Below are 27,067 nucleotides of genomic sequence, written 5' to 3'. Positions count from 1 at the left end.
TTATAATTTTTTAAGGTGCGTTGCGTTCTAGACCTATGTTCGTTATTTCAATATTTGTGACGTTTTTAACCAAAAGGTACGACATTGTCGCTTGTTGATAAGGTTGATTTCTAATTGAAGCTATATGGAAATAGCGCCTTACTGACAAGCGACAATAAGTACTCTTTTGGTTAAAAATGGCACATTTAATTACGTATTACATAATTTTATGTAGGTTAGGTAGGTACTAACAATTAATTTACTTAGCATCAATTAAATAATAATACGGTTTAAATCATAATACACAGGATTAATGACAATAACTTATTGACTAGGCGAATTATCAAAAAATGATAAAAAAAATTGTTAGAGAATATGTTCATAATAATATATTTGTTATGGTTGTGCAATGTGCACAGTATGAATACTATGAATTACTATTACGTTATTATTCAATGTTACACAATATTCATGATAACAGTTCTTAATTATTTATTATAGAAACAACATATTCATAAAAATACAGATCAATTATACTAAAAACTAGTTATAAAATTAAAATATGTTAACATTTTTATTAATTAATTAAATAACATGTCGCGCGAGTGACTAAAACAAGTGAGTCTAAACCGTGAAATTATTTAATGTTAGTATGTCTCACAATAGTTTAAATTCGATTATTTTATTAATTCAAATAATTACTATTACTACATAATTCATTATTTGTGGTATTTTCTATAAAAAGGGACCTTATTGTCGATGGCGCTTACGCCATTATAAACGATGCTCCGAAATAAATACAATGCCGCGCGACGCTGTGCGGCGTAAGCGCCATACAATAAGGTCCCTTTTCATAGAAAATGCCCCATTTATTTTCCATACACTGTCACTCTAGTCGTAGTACCCACATCAATTTTTATGCAATCATTCAAAGTGAAATATAATATATTTAATTTCAGTAGTGGTAACTGTTTTGGCTTATGTATACGTATTTGTGTAATTATTTATATATATGTGTAATTTTTCGCTGTTTGTTTCCCATTATCAATAAAAAAATAAGACAAGGCTCCTTCCACAAAAACTCTAACAAACAATCCAACAGTAAACCCGAAAATTCATCTCAATTCATTTCATTACGCCACCTTTCCAAATGAAATCAGGCTAAATCAGCGCGCGATCTCGCCAGGTTGCGGCTTAAAAAGAAATTTAATCTGCTAATAAACATGCAAACAAGAACGCACCGGCTACCTGTTGCAAGCGCCCGAGCCGCGCCGCGTCTCCGCCAATCAGCGCCCAGCGGCCGCCCATGCTGCCCTCCCATTGGTCGCATGTTAGAGGGGGCTAACGCAAGGGGGGAAGCAAGGCCGAGGTCTTGTCGTTTTAAACATGACACTGGCAAGAAAAGCACCGCATTGAGCTTTCGGGAGCTTTTCACGCGTCCGCGAAAAACAAATGAGTTTCGAAAATTCAAAATAATGTGTATGTGATTCGGAATTTGAATTTTAACGTTCGAAAATGTCGTTGGGTAAGCAGCCCGCTGAGCATATAAAGAGGCCTATGAACGCTTTTATGGTGTGGTCGCGGGGACAGCGGAGGAAGATGGCCCAGGACAACCCGAAGATGCATAACTCGGAGATTTCGAAGCGGCTTGGGGCTGAATGGAAACTGCTCACGGAGATGGAGAAGCGGCCGTTTATAGATGAAGCGAAGCGGTTGAGGTGAGCGAATTACCTACGGTGTCTGTGCAAGTTTGGTGACGGTTTTCCTTCTAATTTTAAAAACCCTTAAAAATAACAAAAAATATAATTTAAAAAAACCTAAGTTCAGTTAACGTTCACATACAAGTTTTTGCTTCTTGTAATTTTTTTAACACCAAAATTAAAGAAATATCGTTGTTTATTTTTCTCAATTTTCCATATTATATTTTTATACAATAAAGGTGTTAAGGTATTAATTTTATAGAGCAATCATTGGTTCGATGTACAGGTTTTAAATTGAAAACATTGTTATGTTATGTTTTATCTATATAAATAATGTTAGAAATAATGTCAAACTTTGACAGGTTACTAAAAATAATATATTCGTATGTTACCTAATAGTTGTAAAGTTTAATAATTATCTATGTATTTTAGTAAAATTATAGTTATTTGTAGTCAACATGCTACACCAAATTTACCATTTATTCAACTATAAGTCACATGTAAAATTACACAGAAATAATATCTAATTTAATCTAAAACTAAACTAAAACTATTATTTCTCATCTTTTACTTAAATGGTAAAAGTAAACTCTATAAACAGTAGGTTTTACAAAACAAAATACATACATTAAAACACAATACAGAAACACAATGTCCAAAATTATACAAATATTAATAAATACCTAAAATCTAAAAAAATCTACATACAATTTCATCAACAATACATAATATATTTTAATATATAAAAAAAACACACACTACCTAAAACTAAGTACTTAAAAATGAAACTAATCTAAAAAAAATATTTTAGTCGCACAAAATGAAAATCGTGTAACCTACAAAAAAAATTTTCATGTCGCTATAACTGCTATTAGTTGTATTTACACTTAAAATTAATAAAATGTGTAAGTAATCAAAATATCATTTTGCAACTAACTAATTTAAATGTTGCTACTTTTGAATAGATACCTATAGGTAATCTATACAGAAAATTATCTTAAATAAAAGTGCTACAATATAATAAATAAATACAATATATTAAGAGAGGTATGGGCACTGTGAATGACATCTCGCTTTGTGTGGTAAAGCACAGGACAGCGGATGTCATTCCAGATCTAGAGCAGAGCCCAACTGGGGAGGTACCTCCACCTTACAGAAAACCGGAGCCAAATAACACTAGACCCTACTAATAGTGTTGTGTTCCTGCCGGTGAGTAAGGTTGCCAGAGCTCGGGGGAGAGGAGTGTTAGGGTCGGCAACGCGCATGTAACTCCTCTGGAGTTGCAGGCGTACATAGGCTACGGAGACTGCTTAACATCAGGCGGGCCGTATGCTTGTTTGCCACCGACGTAATATAAAAAAAATAAAAAAATATGCATTATCTGAATACACAACACAACATACAAAAAGATTCATAACTACAAATACAATTTCAATTAAATAAATAATAGTGCATTCTTAGATTTATTTAAATAATTTTTATCTACCCGAATGATGATCCTTAGGCCAGGATTAAACTTTATTTATTTATTTATTTTTATTTTTTATTCATTACATTTCACAGCATAACAGTGATCCAAAGCACTGTGAAACCAATAGACATTTCATACACATAGTACACAAATCTAAATTAACATATAACAGAAGAAGGCCGTTCATTCCTCGTCTCGCAGAACCTCAAGCATTCATAACACACGTCCAACTTGTAAGTTACGTAAGTAGGGACACAGCTATACTACAGAATGAGATATGAATATCGTTATCTCATTCTAACAAATAGCTTTGTCCCTACTAACGTAAGTAAAACTTACAAGTGTAATCCTGGCCTTATAATAACAGTTCCTAGACCTTCAATCCTCTCGTCTTTGTGCTTAATTTAAAAATATGTAGTTGATGAGATTTGACGACCGGTCTGGCCTAGTGGGTAGTTACCCTGCCTGTGAAGCCGATGGTCCTGGGTTCGAATCCCGGTAAGGGCATTTATTTGTGTGATGAGCACAGATATTTGTTCCCGAGTTATGGGTGTTTTCTATGTATTTAAGTATTTATATATTATATATATCGTTGTCTGAGTACCCATAACACAAGCCTCCTTGCGCTTACCGTGACTTGGTCAATCTGTGTAAGAATGTCCTATAATATTTATTTATTTATTATTTATTATGAGATATGTTTTACTGTATTTTTATTACCTAAGTATTAAATTTCTATAAATAAATTATCGTGCTAAAGTTAATACAAAAATATCGACAAACATTTTACGTGAAAGCTACTCCATATAAAAACGAACTGTCATAACCTGCATGTAAACCCATCATACAGCGCAACCATTAGGCTAGGAAATGTATGCTCAAAAAAAGTTGTAGAGGGAAATGCTTGGATTACAGTTTTTGACTCCGTAACTTTGTTTGGGCTAGTTAGGAGATGAACATATCAAAAGTCCCCAGCAGTAGCCCTTGAGCCGTAAAATCAGGTAGTCCTTTAATACAATTACGAGTGTGGTCGTGGTCCAGTTTTTAACGTTGATTATCAATGAGCCTTTTTGATTTGTACTCGTTAGAGCGTTTTTACATTGTCCGATCCGATATCGGATGTCGGACGGAAGTAAAATGTAAGACCCTCCTTGACTAGTAAGACTCTCCTTGACACCACCAGAGATCCTAGGGCTGGCTCATTCCTTGGCCAAAGGATCGAAATTGCCATTCAGCGGGGGAATGTAGCCAGCATTATGGGCACCCTTCCGCAGGGATCAGATGTGGGGGACTTTTTTAGTTAGTTTTAACATAGAGTAACTTATACTAGAGCGGTACTGTCATAGTAAATTTTGTAACCCCAGTAAATTCACTACCATCTGTCGACACACTTTAAAACTAAAAATTAATATTTACAAAAATACGATAAAATGTATTTAAATATAGATAAATGATTTTTTTTAAATGCATTAATTATTTTTATGATTTTGACCCATGTTCTTTCACTGATATGCGTTAAAATTGTTAAATAACAAACGAAACAGTCAACGCCATCTATACGACAGTGGGCCAAAACTAGTGGCGCCCTCTGAACGAGAATCAAATTTTCTTGATTTTCGAGGCACGTTTTTTCCTTAGACTGTAAACATCTATTACGGAGTTATATCTATCTTTGGTTTTAATTTATTTTATAAGGTTATAGTTTTATTTTCATTTAAGTTAAGATTAGTTATTTTATTTTAAATGTAATTTTTATTGAGGATATTTGTTTCATCCTGATTATCGCCTTGTAATACTCTATTTAAAAATAAATAAATCATTTATTTTAAAAAAGTAAGATATATGTGTTTCTCTGTATGTACTTATGCATTTAATAAATCATTATTATAAAAAAACGATAAATAACGCAAAAAGGCGCACATAATGCCATTGGCGCTCTCCTGCAGCTGTTATTGTCATAGGCGCCTTCCGACATCCAATATCGGAAAGGCGCTTCCGATAAACTCAGCTATGTCGGAGCCCCCCGTTAGCTGTCGAACCGATAATATTTGTTTGTGTGCGTATGTGTAGGCATAAAGTTTATTGTAGTGTGAGCTGTGTGCGTGACCGCTAAAGGCGACGCCCGGGCGTGCCCCCGCGGCCCGACTACGCGGATGTCGGATCCTACATCCGATATCGGTGGGGCTACCGCGAAAACCGAATTACGCAAATTGCGGGGATCTTTCTCTTTTACTCCAATGAAGGCGTAATTAGAGTTAAAGATAAATGCCCGCAATTTGCGAACTTCGATTTTCGCGGTTATAGCCCGGATCGGACAATGTGAAAACGCTCTTTCATTTAGTTTTTAGTTTTAGTTTGTTGCTTAGATATACTAATGATTTTTCTATATTTGATACTCATTATAATTTGAAAAATATTTATACATATGTTACTGGAACTTGAATTAAGACCATAGTTATAACTGTTGTAAGTTCCCAGGTAGCAAAATGACGTAAAATGACGTCAGCGACGTCACAATGACGGCATTATTACGTCATTATGACGTCGCTGACGTCATTTGACGTCATTTTGCTACCTGGGTTGTGGACTAAAGTTACCTGATTTTATGGTACCAAAGATAGATATAACTCCGCAATAGATGGATACAGTCTAAGGAAAAAACATGCCTCGAAAATGAAGAAAATTTGATTCTCGATCAGAGGGCGCTACTAGCATTGGCCTACTGTCGTATAGATGGCGTTGACGGTTTCGTTTGTTATTTAACAATTTTAACGCATATCAGTGAAAGAACATGGGTCAAAATCATAAAAAAAATTAATGCAAATAAAAAAAAACATTTATCCATATTTAAATACATTTTATCGTATTTTTATAAATCTTCATTTTTAGTTTTAAGGTGTGTCGATAGATGGCAGTGAATTTACTGGGGTTACAAAATTTACTATGACAGTACCTACCGCTCTATCTTATTATATCCTCTTTGATGGTAATAATTACAAACAAACATTTCAAGTTTAATAAAAGTTTTCAAAAACAGTTTAAATACCTAGACAGATAACTGTAACATCGTTTATCAGCACAAAGTTCGTTGATTACCTACCCTTAGTTTAATTACATACTGCCAACATAACCGAGCGCAAAATTGCCATTGTCTTATCTGTCCCCTTCTAAAAGAACGCGCCAAGAAAGGCGGGGCGGGCAAATGGCGGCCGGCAGCCATTGTTCCCCCTCAGAGACACTGGCGTATCAAGTGCATGGATTGTTATACAGTAGCGTTCTTATACTTGTAAGCATAGAGTAACTGATCGAGCGTTACTGTCATAGTAAATTTTGTAACCCCAGTAAATTCACTGCCATCTGTCGACACACTTTAAAACTAAAAATGAAGATTTATAAAAATACGATAGAATGTATTTAAATATAGATAAATGATTTTTTTTATTTGCATTAATTATTTTTATGATTTTGACCCATGTTCTTTCACTGATATGCGTTAAAATTGTTAAATAACAAACGAAACCGTCAACGCCATCTATACGACTGTAGGCCAAAACTAGTAGCGCCCTCTGAATGAGAATCAAATTTTCTTGATTTTCGAGGCACGTTTTTTCCTTAGACTGTATCCATCTATTACGGAGTTATATCTATCTTTGCTTGTAAGGAATATAAGATACCTATACAGATACAACGGCCGTAGCACTCGCATTTTTATCACCTGTCACCACGTCCGTCACGGTCTAAGAAATATGTAAGTGCGAAAGTGACAAGCATAGTGACAGGCGATAAAAATGGAACCATGCTGCCACCGCAGATGTAGCTAGAATTCGTCTAGACTAACTTTGCACCGCCTTAACCCATTCAGCGCTAATCATGACACGGAGTCGTTTCGACTCTACGAAGCATTTCCACTACATACCGGGAAACCCATGTGGCTACGACCGTAGCTTAGCGGTGAATGTGTTGAATATAACAAAGTGAGGGAGTGTCTTATACGAAATATTTTCGTAGTTTCAAATTAATAATGACACCGCAACATTTTGTTACTACAAGTGCCATGCAGAGTTAGCTTGGTCTGACCCTAATTGCGGACATGTATTTATTACCGAGTTATTACTTCAAAAATAATTTTAAGTTAAGGAAACAAAGTTACTTCATTTTGAACAAGTTTGGGAACAAATCAAATTATTTTATTAAATATTTTGATGTTTTTTTTTTCAAGTAGTCACACTACTATATATAAATTAAAAACTGTAATAGATGTCATATATTAAAGAAAAAGTGACGAAGCCCTCCAGTTTTTTTTTCATTTTGTTTTCTTACTTTTTTATAGGTAAGTAGTTACACATATTAAACATATTAATAACGGGTCACTCACGTATAAGGTAAGGTAAGGTAGGGTAAGTAGTTACAGTTAATTTTTATTAAAGAAGGTATGTTTTAGGTTTTTCACATATCTTGGAAACTTTGAGTCTTAGCAACATGACTACTAGCAAACTAAAGCTGATTAAGTTTTTTACAAGTTTTATTTAGTCAAGTTTTTTGATAGGTATCTTGTATAGTTTTTGAGATATCCGCTCTTAAAAGTTTATTTAGGGTTCTCAATTTTATCTTGATATCACATCAGTGAGGCTGCTAGGCCGTGTTTGGTATCGTTTTAATATAAATCAGGGGTGTTGAATTCATTTTGTATAAAAGGCCATGTCGCTCAGACGCATAGTTTCCGAGATATAATCGAAAAACCAAACAAACATAAAAATGTCACCCACTTTGCATCCACATAATCTACTTTGTACCCAGTACCCACAATACTTCCATCCTGTTATCTCGAACATACAGACAATCGCACCTGTTGTTATCATTATTATACAACAAAAACTATTTAACCACACCTACACTATGCCTCCAGAATACCAAGATAAGTTTGCGGGCGTCCAAGAAAAAAACGGAACAAGACTTCTTGCTATTTGATAACACGGCTAGATTTTTTAAACGTCATAACTAAGTTGGTATTATGCCTTAAATGTGTGTACCAGAAACAAATAGAGCAGCCGGATGTTTTTTTTTATTTGATAAAGATGTCATGATAGTGCTTTAAACAATAAAACTTAAAAAGCCCGTGCTTTTATTTGATAAGAAAATTAATGTTGTTACTTTATTTGTTTAGGTAACAGTGATTAAATAATTAAGTTAGTTTTATGTTAAGACAATAGAGCAAGCTCTCGCTTTTTTTTAAAGGGTTCTGTTCAAATATTTTTTATCATACGATAGTTTTTTAGCGTCTTTAACGTCAAATTACAATGTTTTCTTACTTTGGCACATTCATATTTGTAAATAATATTTTAATCCGTACTTACATACTAAAAATGTTTAATAAGTTAGGTACGCAATTACCTTATTAAAGAGAGTAAGCAACAAGACCTATTAGGCCAAGCGCGCACTACGATTTAAATTTTTGCGACACGATTTCAGAATCGCGCTGTAATATATCGCAGATAATTCACTGCGCGCACTGCAACGAAAACGTCGATAATTTGTTCATTCTCAGCAGTGAACAATGAGGGCTATCGTTTTTTTGCTCACCAGTTGGCACCTCTGTTGATGGTGGTCCAAAAGACTACAGAACAGCTGTCAGTCATTGAAGTGACAAGTGACATTTGACATTTCGAGCTATGGAAAAGACCACCATCTACACTAGCGACTTCCGGTTCGAGCGCCATCTTGATAGTTAGCATCGTGATTAATTACTTTGTTTTTTGCTTATTAATATTGTTTAGTGTAATATCGATAGCTTATTATACAGTAAACTAATGTGGTAGTGTGCAGTGAATGGAGAATTAATTTTGAAGCGCGTTTAACCACCATCTTGGAGTCAACGGCCGGTAGTCCACGTGCTTCTTGTAAAGTCTAGCTATCGATTTACAAGAGCTAACAAATCACCGTACACTGTCTTGTACAACCGTACAATTTTTGTCGTTTGTAAACCTCTCAATACCTTGATACTGGCGAAATAGTCCCACTGGGCTGAAGCCATAATTTTAAAAGAAGAAGAAGAAGATCTACACTAGCGCCCCTAGCGGCGAATTCATACGCGTTAGCCCTCATTAAAATCTTACCATAAACTATGGATTGGTACAGGTAACATCAATAGTAGCGTATGAAACAACGCGCCAAAAATATCTGCCACCCTCGAATATTATTCCAAATCTCGACATTCACGACAGTTCGTGTTTAAAAGTATCTGCACAGTTTAGAGCCACCCTACACTAGCACAGAATAAGTAATAGTGTTATCATACAGAACGGCCACGCACCGCCCCGCCCCGACTCGAATTACCTCGCCCAGCGACAGCAGATTGACGGCCGTTTGCCGGCCGCTCAGTACTATTTTTAAGCAACTTACTCTCACCACGCATGACGCGTGTACAGACGTGCTATTCACACATAGAAAATAGTGATTTTTGATGTATAGCGTGTCCGCCTTGTGACACTAGCGTCTCCCAAGCGACGGCGTCTAGTCAACTCTATGGCTGCTGATCGACGCAACGTTGGCGCAACTGCACAGCGACGCCATTTTTCATAGCGCTGACAATGCGCCGGTTCTCAAAAGACGCCAGTGTGGGGTGGCCCTTAATTGTTCTATACTTCTATATTAGAAGTATTTGACAGGTATATACTACGCTACTTTTGATTCTGACTGATAAACACTGTAGAAGCGATTGAAATCAAGAAGCACCCCAGAAATTTTAATAGGGAAGATGGTTATAACTTATCGGCAACTTGGGGACCAGTGATCCAGAAGTTAAAGCCGAGGGATCTATCTTCGGATGTGTGCGCGGATGTTGTGAGTGTTGTGTGTCGGACTATTGACAATAATTAACTTTTATGTGTAGTGGGTGGTTTGAAAATGTGATGTCTACCTCGAACTTTAAATGCACTTTTCGTGGGGTAGTCACACAAATCTCTGTTTTGACATTTTGCTGGGACGTCAGTTAGCCGCGACCACGACCAGTGAAACCTGTGTCGAAACGTCGGTAAATAAAGGTAACAAAATAAATTCGCGATAGACCCGTTTCTAAATGTGATTTAATATGTGTTTAAACCGCGAAAGTTTTAAATGTTATAAACACTGTAGGTATTAAAGCAGAAAAATAAACACATGTTTAAGAAATATTGCGACATACACAACAGAAATACAAGAAACAAAGAGAAACTTGTACCTACTACAACTAGACTTCAGAGGATAAGTAAATCTTTCATTGGCCAATGTGTTCGTTTTTACAACAAAACTCCTTTGGATATTCAAAGTTTGCCATTAAATGAATTTAAATCGGTCATTAAACGAAAGTTGTGCAAAAATGGATATTATAAAATATCAGACTATTTAGAAGACGTTAACCCTTCGAGTTGATAAGTATGTGCATAGTGTAACATAGATAATGTTATTTAATATTTAATTTTTAAGTAAATACAATTGTTTGACGTCATAAAGAGATTGTAAAATCCTATTATGAAAATAAACGATATGATATGATATGATATGATATGAAAGAGAGTATAAGCAGTAAGACCTGTAGAGAAAAAAAAAATTCTAGGTCCATGGGGTCCCAGCGCGCACAAGCTGTTTGCAGAAATCGCGAAGCGTCTGGTGACTGAAGAGCTGGCGGCTTCCTCGCACAACGTATCAGCATTGCGATAAGCGAGGAAATGCCGCCAGCATCCTTGGTACAATGCCTCAAGGGCCTATTTTAGATTTAAGCTAGTTATTAATTTCGTTTACGTAGTACCACTGTATATATCTTGGATGTAAATAGAGAGTATTAAAATTTTAATTCTTAACATAAATATACATGGGTAGCTACAAAAAGATCTAACACAGATGTGACCGACGCGTCAAAGGGATTCATTAACCACACAGTCTTCTAATTCAAAAACAAAAGTCCCCAACCCTTACAAATCAATTTAATCTCCATAAGTTTGCCCAACCCCATCAGTAACTATAAGTGCTATAATATCTTCATTGTGGCTCTTTGTGCGCTATCGCGGCGCGCAGGGCTATAAAAAGGGGCTTACGGTTCTAAACAGAAAACAGATTAGGGCAGACATTGGAAATGGGACGTTTTGAATGCATGTAGACTAATATCGGAGTTCTGAGAAAAACTAGGTTAGGTGTAGTAACCAAAAATTTTTTGAAAGATAAGATAAGTTGAGTTTTTGCGAATTAATTTAGAGTTACAGTGGAAAAACCCAAATATTTGGGGCATTTCGATGGCGACGACAATAAGGTCCCTTTTTATAGAAAATACCACAATTGTCTGTCTGTCAGTGTATAGATAGGTATTACCTCTTTACGCTCAAACCGACGTTTACGATCATTTGACGTCATTTTGCTACCTGGGAATACGCCTTCATAGTGACAGCAAGCTTTACAAACAGTATCTATCTATAAAAAACTCAAAAGGTACTTACAACGGGAGCATATTTACACCAATACGCAAATACATAAGTATAACAGCAAATATTATTCTCGTCTCGAACATAGAGTATATGTTATTTGGTCTCGAATACATAACCAAAACACACATAACATGATAAAAAACACAAACAACACATAATAATAAATATAATCTCGCAGGGCAGCTTGTGGCGAGCTGTTGGGGAGTAACGACCCCACGGACCCGAGTGCTCCCGAGAGTCGGTCAGGGTCTCCGTCTCCGGCGTGTCTTCATCGGTCGGAGTGGACCCCAAGGGGACCTGCAGGACTCTCAGCTCTGGCTTGCCTTCATTGGCCGTCTAGAGAGGAGTCGCTAGAGCTATATGCTCCAGGGGTGGAAGTGAAAGATGCATAAGACGCGAGTTGGCACAGTGGCTGGTAACAGCCACTGGGTAGAAAGCGGCGCACACCTCTCGACACCCCTGAGCCGCTCACACCGGTGTTGCTCCTGGTCGTCTTCACGACGGCAGTTTCAGGGGTCCATCTAGTCGGCGGCGAGTCACCACCTGCCTCGATAACGTGTACAGACATTGTTATGGCAGGTGTCCGGACCTCTCAGCAATAGCCCAATTTTTTGACCAGCCAAACTTCAATACCATAACCGGCACTCTTTTCCACTGTATTTATAATAGCCCCTACGCCTGTTGGGACCGATTTACGGGTATCTATTTGTACCCGTGAATGGGTTCTAGCAGGTGTATTACATAACAGCAAACTTCTCCAAAGGGCCTCTACGTGTTGGATCTGTATCCCCACGCACGCCTATCAAATGACCGGGATGTTTATACCCGTGAGTTTATACGAGATACAAATATAATGTAATTAAATTCTCTTACTTTTCTTCTTCTACCATTTTAATTACATCTCTGTTTAGCCCTATGGTTGACTGGTAGAGAATGCCTTTAGGCATTAAGTCCAAGTGTATTTTGTTATTGCACAAATTTTAAACAAAAATTAACCTCGGATTTGAAAGTCCGACTAAAAAGGCATTTATGTTTGCCATAGCCCATTCCCTTTTCAAAATAACTGTTTCAAATTTTAGGTATCTATGTCAAACGGTCTCTGAGAAAAACGGATTTAATTGATTTGTAAGACCGAAGTGATCGCATAAGTGTTCCGTTTGTCAAAACAAAGTTTTGCACGGAACATTAAAAATGGTAAGTAATTGTATCGTTTTAGATTCCAAAACAGGAAGTGCATGGTCGTAATTGAGGACAACTATGGTTTCTATGGAATTAGTGAATGTAATTAAAAATATAACCTTTGGCCTGTCGTGAACTATTCAAATTCAAGTTAGGAGAAAGAATAAAGTCATGGTCATTGGTCCTTAATCAAATGTTGCCTACATTTTATTATCCTACATCATATTAAATTGCAATGTTCAAGTTGCAGTCAGTATTATAGTATGAATTATCTCAGATGATTTTCCGGGCCCTAATCTGTTAAACAATAGTTATTTGTGCAACAAGAAAGGAAAGTTGGTTTTTCTTGCGAGTGTTGATTTTGAGTCCGGAGAAAGCGAATGATTCTATAATTGAATCACGAGCAAAACGAGTGATTCTAAGTTAGAAATTCTAACTTAGAATCTTGAGCGTAGCGAGGGACTCAAAAACACGAGAGGTAAATTAACTTTGCTCTCGTGAGACACATATAATTTTTCACCTCAGCAGTGAGAACACATTAAAGGGTAAAATGTATTTCGAATTACACAGAATAATACAGAAAAAAAAAACAATTTGTAATAAAAGTATGAAGTGGCAGTTCATGACCTTCATTAAAATAAAAAGCTACTTTGTTTCAGTCCCTGGAGTGAGGAAAGTAGGCTTGTTCGAGCTGCTGAGGTGAAATAGTTATTTGTTATACAAGGGTGCAAAGTTGTATTTTACCCGCGAGTGTGGAATTGAAACACGAGACCTAGCGAAAGGATTCTATAGTTGAACCACAAGCGAAGCGAGTGGTTCTAAAATAGAATCCTGAGCGTAGCGAGTGTTTCAACACACGAGAAGTAAAATACATTTGCACCCGTGTGTAACACAAAACTTTTCCCCTCACTATAGCGAGGAAAGTGCAACATCCACAGGCGTTAGATCATCTTCATCACTGGAATCACTTATTTTTTACGATATTATAACAGAAACCACTGGAAATTCTGATTTTTACGTGAGTCGGTAAGAAGTGTTTTTAAGTAAAAAAATTGTTGACAATGTTAACGTTTCTGTTCCGACGTATGAAATGTCAACGATGCGTTTTGAAATTGCATCGACTCAACTTGTGCGTTCAGAATTATATTTATATAAATAAAAAATCTAACGTTTCTTATGAAAATTTAAGGTTTATGAGTTAAAATTATTAAATAAAGCTAAATTTGGTCTTTTTTATTAGATTCTCAAACCATTTATTTAATGATAATTAATATCGAACGAACCATTATTATGAGCGTTTTACGTTTTGTTATCTGTCAAGCTACTTAAACACGCTCCATCCAAGGTCAAATTACTTTCCCCACTAGTGGATAAAATGCGTTTATCCCCGCTTGTTTTAAAGGATAAAAGACGGCTTTCCGAGCTAGTGAGGGGAAAAAGGTATTGTTTCCTTTATGCAGTGGTTACACTGCTAACTGCGTATAGCCCCGACATAAGTAACGGGAATCATCCCGTTTAAAAAGCAAATTTACCATCCTATTTATATGGTTCAAATTCATGAAACAGCCCATTCGGAGAATACGTTTTGTTATCTCCAAAGAAAATACCATCCTGATTGTTCTCTAAATGATAGTTGCTTCCTAAGCGACATGGTTGCTTTGGCACGTGCTGAAGACCGCTCTTAAAAGAAACAAAGGCTTTTGATTAACAGATTAAGGGCTCGAGCCCGAAAAAATCATCTGAGATAATTCATACTATAAAATGATTAGAATAAGAATAAAAATTCATTTATTCATGCCAAACTACATTTCATACTTAAACGTATCACACAGAAAAAGTATATTTAAAACATAGAGTACCTTAGATTGCGTTACAAGGGAGCAAAATGACAGATTTACGGCGAGGGCGTACATTGAATCCTAAACGAAGCGAAGGATTCTATAATAGAATCCCGAGAGCAACGAGGGATTCTAAAGTAGAATCCTGAGCGTAGTGAGGGATTCAAGTGTGTTACGCCCAAGGTGGAAACAATTTGGCTACCATGTGACACATACTGCTTTTCACATCACCTATGAGGTAATTATGATGTTACAAATATTATTTAAGCTAAAAAAAATAATGTGCAAAAAATGTAAAAATAGTGACCTACAACAGAAAAGTGTTACTTTGATCCCTCCTAGCAGGGAAGAAAAGCGCCACTTTGATCCCTCCTAGCAGGGAAGAAAAATCCCTTTTTCGAATTGGTGATGTGAAAACTATATAGTTTACCACGAAATGGTCCCGCCTCATCATAATGCTAACCCTAAAGTCAGCGCTGGTCTTCCGGCAAGACCATTTGTGGGCTACGAACGAACATCGTGATTAGCAGTTTTAACTTTTTTTAGGGTTCCGTACCTAAAGGGTAAAAACGGGACCCTATTACTAAGACTCCGCTGTCCGTCTGTCCTTCTGTCTGTCTGTCACCAGGCTGTATCTCATGAACCGTGATAGCTAGACAGGTGAAATTTTCACAGATGATGTATTTCTGTTGCTGCTATAACAACATATACTAAAAAGTACGGAACCCTCGGTGCGCGAGTCCGACTCGCACTTGGCCGGTTTTTTTTTATATCAGCATCAGTAAAAAAATGAATTAGCTATACCCACAAACAGCCACAAGTAGTAGTTTTGTACTACTTTTGATTCCTCCAACTATTGAAATATGTAATCCAATCCTACCCTTCTAGTTCTATAGATAATCAAACAGATTTTACCCTGAATTTCTTTGGACTTGCATTCGCTGTTCGCACCCTCCTTTATACGGCGGAAACTTCGTTATCGGCTCGAGTTGCATACCGTATCAGATTGTGATATTAGAAGTTCAAACACAGATACAATACGTAGGTTTATGATTTTTATTATGTGTCGGTATCTGCAAAGATAGATATAACTCCGTAATAGATGTATACAGTCTAAGGAAAAAACGTGCCTCGAAAATCAAGAAAATTTGATTCTCGTTCAGAGGGCGCTACTAGCTTTGGCTTACTGTCGTATAGATGGCGTTGACGGTTTCGTTTGTTATTTAACAATTTTAACGCATATCAGTGAAAGAACATGGGTCAAAATCATAAAAATAATTAATGCGAATAAAAAAAAAACATTTATCCATATTTAAATACATTTTATCGTATGGCAGTGAATTTACTGGGGTTACAAAATTTACTATGACAGTACCGCTCTAGTATAAGTTACTCTATGGTATCTGTAATACGCAGTATCTTATACCTTTAAACGAGCAATTCTCGAAAACGGCTCTAACGATTTCGATGAAGTTTGCTACATGGGGGTTTTTCGGGGCAAAAAATAGCTAGCTAGGTCTTTTCTCTAAGAAAACGCCTATTATTGAGTTTTTATATGTTTTCTGAATTTAAATTGCTACATTCCGCCTTGTACTGTATTGCATTTAATTTGGGTCGGCTGGTTTTTTGTATGTCAATAGTGACAAAATGATCTTGTTCAATCTGACCTGCGGTGGTGGCACGGTTTTATTGACTGTCACTATGCCTGTCACTTTCGCACTCACATACCTACTTGTTAGACCGTGACAGGCGATATGTGATAAAAATGCGACCGTGCTACGGCCGCTGACATATAAACCATGGAGACTGTATAAAGGAGCCAAATCTCTATGTATGAAAAGTGTCCATCAAAAAACAGTAATTAGGCGGCGCCACCATACACCGAAATACTACCAAAAACAACCTACGTAATTTGGTCGGGTTATTTGTTGCCTTATATGGTTCATGTTATACTCATGTCTCAGAGCCTAACTAGCGCCACCGGAGAGATTAGGAACTATCATTTAAAGCTTAACGCGGTCACTTTTACAACAATTCTGCCATAAGAGATTGCGATCCTTTCTATACCATCCATAATATAAACGTTTGATATACTTTATTTACCTAATACTAGTGGTTCTGTGAGCTGTATAACATGCGAACCTCCACAGCTCCTCCATAAAAAAATCCAAAAATTTAAATAACAAAAAATTATCGACCCTGCTTACCAAATTTTAAGAGCAGTTATCGAGAAATGCGTCCTGTAGAGAACATCCGGATAGACGGACAGACATACGAATGCATTTATGTAATGTACCTACTTTTCTTTTGCTTTTTAACCTCCCACGCAAAAATAAAGTTATAAGTTTGACCACTGTGTTTGTGTGTCGGTCTGTGGCACCGTAGCTTTTAAACGGGTGAACCGATTTGGATGCAATTTTTTATTATTTAAAAGCAGGTTTTCTAGTGATGGTCTTAGATATGTTTTATCAAAATCCGTTTTATGTTATTGTAAGTTCGCTGCTGGCCTTTAAGATGGCGGAAGAGGACGGTGGAGTGTTGGGGATTTTTTTTTAAATTTTTACTTTAATATTATTACTTTAAATACTGAGACGTAGATAACTTTGAAAATAACTCCAAAAATCCTTAAAAAAAGAAGAAGAATAAAGATCATTTATTTTCAGCTAAAGGTTACAGACATTCCAGGGGTCTCCGCACTAGGCAGTGCCTGTATCGCGGGGAACCAATTATAATTTAAATATCAGACTTTGTTACAATTAAAACTACAAACTAAGGCTTAATCTAGACACAATATTGAAACTAAATTTTGTTAAATATGGCTTCTGTCTCGGCATAATTTTGTGAGTGCAGCAGTTTGAAAAGCAGTTTTTTCGCTTCCATTTGTGTGCAATCCCTGAGGTTACATAGTTTATTTATAGCATTGTATGTAGACGCCCTGATGCGTTCCCCAAAACGTTGTAACAGGAAATAAGTATGTTGCAACGCATATCAATACACTGTTTGTTGAATTATTTTAAAGTTCCCATATCCGTTATCGGTCACAATGGGCGACGCCTGTTTGTCAACTTTATCATGTTTGATCGACATACAATATGCATCCAGGGACTATTGGTTTTTTTACAATTGTGGCTTTTTCATGTCCGACGCAATAATATTCCGAGAAACGCTAAGAACGGATTTACCTACTTACAGCGCGATTCGAGAATAGCTATTTATGCAACAAGTGCGGAAATCATCTTTACGCACGTGTATCATACAATGTTTTACTATGCATTGTGCGAGTAAATAAAAAAAGATATCATGGCAAATAAGTTTAATTATTAAAAAATTAAAAAAGTGCTCTTTTCCGCACTAGGGCGAGAAAGTAGTACCATATGTACTGTAAAAAAATGAAAATGAAAAGCACTAATGCGGAAAAGTAGTACTTTCCGCATGATATGGCTCCGTAGGAAACGCACTTTTCGAGCACATGCATTGTAAATTAATTAGAGATTCACTAGATATGAAATAGTAAAGATATGTGACATTACACGGCAAAAGGTACCTTATGACGGCTGGCGCTTACGTCGCATAGCGTCGCAAATTATTGCGGCGCTATGCGACATAAGCGCCATCCAATATTAATTGGAGCGGCGTTAATAATAGCGTAAGCTCCAACCAGTGCCGGCCCGAGTCCTTGATCAGGGTAGAGCGAAATCGGGTTTTGGCGCCCTTCGTTGAAGCTTTTTACCCAAACGCAAATCGAACCGTATTTTTGGGCCCGCGTCACACTCGCGTCTTTTAAAACTTATTTTTTTTCTCATTTGCCATTTTGGCGCCCCCCTTGCCATCCGGCGCCTAGAGCGGCCGCTCCACTCGCTCTACCCTAGATCCGGACCTGGCTCCAACCACCATAATATCTTTACTATTTCATATTTAGTGAATCTCTAATTTGTTTCCCGAATCGCGCCGTTAGAAATCTGTGTAGAATAAATATCTACTATATAGGTGGCTAAAAATAAGTGCATTACCGTTGTCAGGGAGGATTTGTGATTATACTGAGCAACTTTTACTATGAGACCAACCACGAAATCGCAAAAAAAATTACCCTCCCATAGAAAATGGACCAGCCAAAATGTATAAAACAGCTAAAATGTTTTTCGCGATTTCGGGGTTGGTCCCATAGTAAAAGTTGCTCAATGTAATCCCAAAACCGCCCTGGCAAGCGGAATGCACTTATTTTTTAGCCACTCTGGATATGGGGTATGGTTGAGCTAAGGAGAGTGCAGTATCTGTTACGATGTTTTTTGTATATCATCCGTGATTTAATTCCGAGCTAAAATATTGGAGCCATGTAGGCGGTGTGCTGTCTCTCATTAAGGTTCCGTATATTACAAGATAATTTTTCTTTTTTTTAATACTACGTCGGTGGCAAACAAGCATACGGCCCGCCTGATGGTAAGCTGTCACCGTAGCCTGGACGCCTGCAACTCCAGAGGTGTTACATGCGCGTTGGCGACCCTAATACCCCGCACCCTATCGTTGAGCTCTGGCAACCTTACTCACCGGCAGAGGGACACAACACTATATGAGTAGGGTCTAGTGTTATTTGGCTGCGGTTTTAAATGCACCTAATCACTCAACATGGCACATTAAAATATTGCGACCCGTTATAATCTTTTACAAAAACACTCAAATTAACTAAGCGGCGAATAATCAAATCCACTGATTTTGCAATAGGTACATATGCACTCGAAACACATAAGTTTCATATTCCTAAACCCTGTGATACGAAAAAAATGATAGAGAAAAACAAACATAGATATATCTCGAATGGAACGGCGTTGGTAATCAAATCACTCGAAACATCCCCTAGACTCTTGACACTCCAGACAAACAACGAAAACTTTTATCCCTCCGCGATATCAAATTTTAGCAACAAAAGTGCGACAATGAAACGTCACCGGCCAAAATAATATTATTTATGCAATAAAGCGTACAATTGTCGCGCGCGCCGCCCTTAAAACAACAATGTCGCTCCAACAATGCAAGGATTATTGCATTGTCCCAGTCACAATCGAGCATTCACACGTTCCCATCACTATGTGATCATACAACACAAGTAAATTTATACCTTACGCGCGGGTGTTAAAGTTGATTTTTGATTGTAGAAGCTTGGTGATTTTGACGTATAGTGTTGTGGGTGCAGTCGACATAGCGTCCGATTATGCGAGCTTTGTGATAGAATCGCGATTGTCAGCGAGTCGAGTCGATTGTAATTATGCGAGTGGACGGGGCGATAGTTCGATGTTTGGGATGTTTTGTGAATGATTAGGATCATTGTTCGGGAGTGAATCACGTCATAACGATGCCGCGATTATGGATTAGGTCATTAACGCAGTCTATGCTGGACATGTGTACTTGAAACAAATAGTTTCTGTATGTCAAAAAATAGTGCAAATTGGAAAAACCCAAGGATTTTTTCTTTTAGCAAAAAAAAGCTGACCTCATACTCTAAGTGTAAATCGTTTCTATAATAGGTGGGTCAAAATTATTTTCGTTAGATTTGTCTTCAAAAAATGAGAGTAATGTGACGAAGTGGAGCTTTAAGTGAAATTTAGTTTTTTTTTTTTAGTTTTTAAAATATAATCCACAGCTAGAAAGACATGCTATAGCACTCGACTTTTTTTACTTATTTGATAGAGGAAATACACGCGTGACAGTTGTCAGAAACAAGACAACGAAAATAATTATGACCCAAGTACAGATGCCGGGATGAATTCGTTTAAACTTAAACTACTACTATCAGTCAAAGTCAGTTCAGTTTATTTTATGGAAAATATTTCACAATACCTATGTAGTTCTGCCAAAGATGTTATAAAATAAATAAAATAAAATGCATTTATTTCAGACATGGTCCATATTTTGTTAGTACATCTTAATTTAAACTTATAACTACGGTTAATATTTTTATATCATTCATTTTTTGCTATTCACATATCATTTTGTGTCTGGCTTAGGTATTTTTTCTAAAGTTGTCTTGTCTAAAATTATATTCCGAATTGTATAGGTACGTGTAAACCGGTAAATGGTAATACCGTTGTTTTTACTGGAATTCAAACTATTACGAAAGATGTATTTCAACTTTATCATCTACAAATATTATTAGAACATATCGAATACAACATAAATTAAGTTCTTTAAAACGCCAAACATCGAACAAGGAACTAGTGTCAGCATGGTTACATTTTTATCACTTGTCACTATGCCTATCACTTTCGCACTTACATACTTGTTAGAACGTGACAGGCATGGTGAAAGGCGATAAAAATGCTACCGTGCTTAAACCGATAACATACGTTCATACATCCTCACTATTCGCAAGAAACGAAGGTGCATGGCACACTGCATTCGCACGCACGGATGTAGATTTATGTTCGTCGTCGCTCCGAAGTTTGAGCGAGACAACGCTAAGCGCGTATTATAGCGATGTCCCGCTCGCATGTCGGAGCGACATGCGTATCGGACGCAATTTAATTATTTAATACAATTCTGGTTAAACGGCATTACAGCAAACACCAATGCGCCGAGAAACTTAACCTAGCAGAAAATTTCATTTCCAGAAAAATATAGTACAAAAGTAGGTACAAGATACAAAATACACAGGAAGAAACAGAAATAACACATCACATAACATAGTATTATACACCGACTGTGGAAGGCCTATCATCGATCGTCTCACAATACTTCAGACATTCACGGTACACAGTCGTCCATCTCCATGCAAACCAATCACAATCAGGTGCTGACGTCAGGAGCGCATTGAGTAATGTCAGTGCTCGAGGGAGCGGCGAACTTCTGCGCGACACAGTGCGCGCCGCCGGCACCGCCAACAGTGGGCGCACCCGCGGTCTCAGATTAATCCTAGGGATATCCGGTACGTGCAGTCTAAGTACGCGACTCACAAGATCAGGGCAGTCTGATTCGCCACGCAGCATGCGACAAACGGCAATGTGCCATGACCCGAAGTCCCGTGGATATTGACTCTTTATCACTTTTGTTATTCCCGTTGACGTTTCGTAAGACGATGGATTTCGACCACAGGGTACCTCAAATAGACTTTGCAATCTAATAGAGTTAGACTAAGAAAAGTGTTATTTTAAACGTCAAACTTCTATGAAATTATGACATATAAATAACACTTGCACTGCGTATGCTATCAAAATCGTTGCAGACTTTTCTTGGTAGACCAAGAAAAGTCTGCAACGATTTTGATAGCAACTCTATGTATCTTTTTCTTCGGGTGCCGTCTGCTATCGCAGTTTGGCAATCATCGTGGCAATCTGAACCTTCGACACAGCAGCTCTGAAAAGTGTCTGTGGAACCATTGGCGCAGATTTCTGAGCCATGATACTATATCCTCCGAGACTTTTTTTTACCGTGAATCTGCCTGAACTGTAATCACTCGCACCTCGTACTTTTGTCCTCTCATACAAGTTCTGATCCATTGTTATCGCGTTCTGGCGATGCGAGCAAAGTGACATAAAATTAACGCGTGTTTATTAACATAATGTATTTGGATACGTTATTAAACCTGTCTTATGTTATGTACTATGGGCTACTTCATTTTATAGGACATTTAAACTACTATGCTTTGAGGGATCCATGTTTACTCATAGAAATAATATTTGTTGACATTTGTAATTAACTTACATGAGTACGGATCGTATATGTGGACGCACCTGAGATGACAGGTGCGTTATACACTTAGTGACCACTACTATACTTGACACATTCAGTACTAGCGTAGCCGATAACATGGGAAAACCCGTATGTAGCGAAAAGCACCTACGAATAGAGAACCCGCCTAGCGTGTCGCTGGCAGTGAATCTGTTAAATGCTCCATCTAAGTGCGCGATCTGTGATTCCGACAAAAACTCGGGTCATCGACCGGCCACTATCAATTCCTTCATTACTTTGTTTGCCGACCAAATAAACACGATACGAAGGAAATACAAAATACACAATGTCTAGAAAAAACGTATCTTTTTATCGATATTTTTGTCAAGTTAATCGAATACGGTAAATATCGATATGATATCGATAATAATAATAATATCGATATGGAGGCGCGCTATGTGGGTTTTGGAGCCAATAACGTGGTGATCTGTTTTTTATTGCGAGGAATATAAAAACGTTATCGAGGAATCTTAGGTATTATTCGATTTGCATTTCGGATGATTTGATTACTTGCTACCCTTGACCCTAGAATGAACAAATAGTATCGTCGAATTTAAATTGTTGTGAGACATACTAACATTAAAATAGTTTCACGGTTTAGACTCACTTGTTTTAGTCACTCGCGCAGCTATTAGTGCTTGAGAAAGGAGAACAAGTGAGTCTAAACCGTGAAATTATTTAAAAATAGTATTGTAGTTGAGTTACGTTTGATATCCATTTAGTATTAACTATTAATTGGTATAATGCTAATCATGTATCCAACCTACCCACTAAGTAAGTACAATTGAAATACAATAACTATAAATGATCATAAGCTACGCTACGCTAGCGAAGTAGCTTTTATCATAAGGTATTTGTGATGACGGGTAGGTACCAAATCTGCTAGTAAATAATGGCTAGACCCTTTTGTCTGTAGTCTCATCCGCTACTATTGATGTTGGTACAGTCAGTCATTTAGATAAGCGTCGACTCATTTTAAAGTTACACTAGATTAACTATATACCGTAAAAAGGGGTGAGTAGGGTTCGCGGGGAGAGTTGGGTTATGAATGGGGAGAGAAGGTTTGAAAGGGGGGCGAGATGGGGTTTTAGGGCTACTGCTACAAAAATAATGTATTCCAATTTAAAATGGAGCTATAAATATATAAATATAAAAATATATAATAACAAAAAATCGATCCAACAATCTTCCAAAATCACCTTTGTATGAAAACCCATCTCACCCCAATTACGAGGGACTACGGGGTGAGGTGGTTTTTCCTGTTTATCGTCAAAATTATGAAATGGAACTACCCAAAATAAAATAAAAAATTAAAATACAAACGTCCGGAAAACTTATTATATACACCATTCAGTTTGCATATGTAAAAATAAAATTTTATCGACGTTTGAATGTCAGTTTTGCTCCAGTCCTACTCACCCCATTTTACGGTACTTAACTGTCATACATCTTCTTTTTGGTCTTGGCTTTAATCCCATTTTACTTAAGTTTAATATGGAAATAAAATAATTTTTCATTTTCATTTAAGTACTTGTGGTCATCCCTCGTAGTATTTTTGCGCCATATCACAAGGTTGTGGGTTGTCTCTGGTACTGCATTGATAGCTGAGCGTTTCTTTTTTTTTGCCATTTTTTATGAGACCTTTTTTGCCACTTTTGTGTTATTTCTAGTTTGGATCACTAGCCGTTTTCATCCTTAAAGGAGAAAAAAAGGTGTCCCGAAATTTCCATACATTTTTAAACTTTCCTTCTTGTTACCGCCATACAAAGTACATGGGGAAATGGTAACACAATAGGGAAAAAACCTAGGGACATTTTTTTATCCCATTAGGATCGAAAGAGCTCGTAGCTGAGTAGAAATAACACAAAAGTTGCAAAAAAGGTCACATAATAAAAATGGCAAAAAAAAAGAACTTTCAATCGTTCAATCGTTTTGAATAGTCCAGCGGGCTTAGCACGGTAGCATTTTTATCGCCTGTCATCATGCCTGTCACGTTCTAACACGTATGTAAGTGCGAAAGTGACAGGCATAGTGACAGGTGACAAAAATGCAACCATGCTGTCACCGCAGGTTGCTGGTCGTCGTCACGGGCCTCGTTGACCCTCTTCTATGGCAAGTACTTTTGGTGATGTGGTCATCTTAGCGTCTCATAACATGGCCATACCAACGCAGACGGCCTTCTCTCATTTTGTCTGAAATACTAGCAACCTTGAAAGTTCCGCGTATGTATTCGTTCCTTATTATATCTAAACGCGTGACTCCCCCAGACCAGCGAAGCTTCTAATTTCCGTAACGTGTATTTTCTGTTCGTCCACTTTTCGTGTCGGCCAGCATTCGAAGGGCCTACCGCGAACCACGTTCGACGTGTTGCCTCCCTGTCACACTTACATACGACTTTACAAGTGCGACAGAGAGGAACGTCGAACGTGCTTCGCGGTAGACCCTCGGAGCCGTAAAGAAGAGCGGGTCAACTGATACATGATCAATAGTTAATTTCCCCCGTTGCTGTTTACCCTTTGTTGTAATATTGATACTCGAACAATCGAAATTTTATTTAGTTACATTTAAAAGTCCACCAGCCAAAATTAAAAAATACTCAGCATATAATTACTTTGCCACTCTTGTGGATAAGTAATTATATGCTGAGTATTTTGCATGAGCGACTGAGAGCACACTAAATTGAACTTAACAGTCATAATTATTATTAGTAGAATGTCTCAGACATGTACATAAGTTAAAACAGAGCACTTAAGATGAGTTAAGACTCAGAGAGTGTTTAGACAATCAGATGTTATCTCAAGAATATTAATTTTTGATTGGCTTAATCGACTTGAATGAGTATATTTAGAAACCGTTGTTTATGGGTCCAGCTCCGCTCGGTGTTAGAAAGTCAGTACCGAAAACTATAGGGAAAACTTGTCATTTTTTTAAATCTTTGCTCCTCATAAACAAATTTGGTACCGTTTAAAACCCAGCTTTCTTTCTAGAGCCCTCCACATGAAAGAGCACCCCGACTACAAATACCGTCCACGCCGAAAACCCAAAGCGCTCGTCAAGAAGGAGCCGAAATTCGGGTTCAACATCAGCGGGCTGATGGCGCCGGTGCCGCGGCTGCTGCCACCGCCGCTACCCATGCAGTTGGACAAGCCTGAGCTAAGCCGCGCGCTGTTCCCGCCGCTTTACCCTTTCTACCCGTTCAAGCTGCCACCTGAGGATGGGAAGCTGGCGGCGGAGCTTGCGCATTTGCAGGTAATGTCTGTATGTGGAACTTTTCTTTTTTCTACACTCAATGTAACGAATAACTTGCCAGTGACCCATTTACCGGGTGTTTTCATATTACATATGTCATAATTGATTTCTGTCAATGGGTGCTGAAACGATGAATTGAGCATGGGAGAAATATCATGATGCAGGTGGGTTAGAATAACCACTTGATTTTATAAGAAGATTCTTATTTTATTTCCGCTTGGGAAACACTGATTCCCCATTCTATTTTGCAAATGCAGAAGTACGCAAAATTATTAGGATAATATACAGTGAGTAACTGAGTGATTTCTCATGTACGCATCTAAAGGGGCCCATTGACTACCGCCGGACGATATCGGCCTGTCAGTCGTCCGGCGGACTGGCAATCAGTGGTCCCCTTAACACAATTACGCATCTTTCGATGCACTCCTAAAGTGCATTCAGCACAAATTAGTCAGCATATTACATGATAAAGTAGCTAAATTACTTCGCTTGCTATATGTCGCTGGTCTATCCCATACCCTAAGAAGAAGCTTAAATGTATAAATTGTCCCCAGGCCCTTTATGGCGGCGCCCTCTACGGCAGCTCGCTATACAGCAGCTCATTGTCCCCCTGCGGCTGCCCCCCGCGCCACACGCCCTCGCCCCCCGCGGATGTCAAGCGGCCTGTGGCCTACGTCCTCATGAAGGTGCAGTATACATATAGCTTAAAAATCTGTCCCACTCTACAGCTCCCTGTCTCCGCATCGCACGCCCTCGCCCCCCGCGGATGTCAAGCGGCCTGTGGCCTACGTGCTCATGAAGGTGCAGTATACATATAGCTTAAAAATCTGTCCTACTCTACAGCTCCCTGTCCCCGCGTCGCACGCCCTCGCCCCCGCGGATGTCAAGCGGCATGTGGCCTACGTGCTCATGAAGGTACAGTATACATATAGCTTAAAAATCTGTCCCACTCTACAGCTCCCTGTCCCCGCGTCGCACGCCCTCGCCCCCCGCGGATGTCAAGCGGCTTGTGGCCTACGTGCTCATGAAGGTGCAGTATACATATAGCTTAAAAATCTGTCCCACTCTACAGCTCCCTGTCCCCGCGTCGCACGCCCTCGCCCCCCGTGGACGTTAAGCAGCCTGTGGTCTACGTACCTACCAATTTAATAAGGGAGTGTGAACGTTTAATTCAATTGCGTACCTACCCGTTTACCAATACCCGTACCTGTTTTATAAATAAATAGTCACAAAATTGAGTTTTATTAATAAATATGAGCTCAGCTGGATAACTCTATAGTGCTGTTCGCGGGGGAGAGGTTTTAAGGTTGTGTGGTGACTTCGCTTTCTGGATAAGCTCCTAATGCGGTGTCTATTGAGTCTGTGCAAATACTTATCTTATCTTTTGTTATCGAAGGACGAGGAGCCGCCACAGCACGTCATATGAAGGCCGGTGGCGCTCCCGGCCCGCGCCTGGCCCGGGCCCTGGGAGCGGCCTTC

The 27,067-nt window shown here is 38.1% G+C and overlaps 1 protein-coding gene across 1 annotated transcript; it reads left to right on the top strand.

The window, feature by feature from the left end:
* The first annotated feature begins 1,088 nt into the window (after window positions 1-1,088).
* LOC134740938 (transcription factor Sox-14-like) lies at window positions 1,089-26,705 on the top strand. Its single transcript, XM_063673594.1, has 5 exons — window positions 1,089-1,697; window positions 25,327-25,630; window positions 26,143-26,279; window positions 26,317-26,508; window positions 26,546-26,705. The coding sequence occupies exons 1-5, from the start codon at window positions 1,495-1,497 to the stop codon at window positions 26,703-26,705; spliced, it is 996 nt and encodes a 331-aa protein (XP_063529664.1). The 5' UTR covers window positions 1,089-1,494.
* Window positions 26,706-27,067: the final 362 nt, after the last annotated feature.

Source organism: Cydia strobilella, chromosome 4 (genome assembly GCF_947568885.1).
Source record: "Cydia strobilella chromosome 4, ilCydStro3.1, whole genome shotgun sequence".
Classification (NCBI taxonomy): domain Eukaryota; kingdom Metazoa; phylum Arthropoda; class Insecta; order Lepidoptera; family Tortricidae; genus Cydia; species Cydia strobilella.
Note: the sequence above shows the minus strand (reverse complement) of the source record. Positions and strands in the feature narration are given on the sequence as shown.

Coding starts and splice junctions, on each gene's coding strand:
- LOC134740938 (XM_063673594.1), top strand. CDS start 1,495: ATGTCGTTGGGTAAGCAGCCCGCTGAGCATATAAAGAGGCCTATGAAC. Junction 1,698..25,326: donor GATGAAGCGAAGCGGTTGAG/GTGAGCGAATTA, acceptor CTTTCTTTCTAG/AGCCCTCCACATGAAAGAGC. Junction 25,631..26,142: donor TTCTTTTTTCTACACTCAAT/GTAACGAATAAC, acceptor AATTGTCCCCAG/GCCCTTTATGGCGGCGCCCT.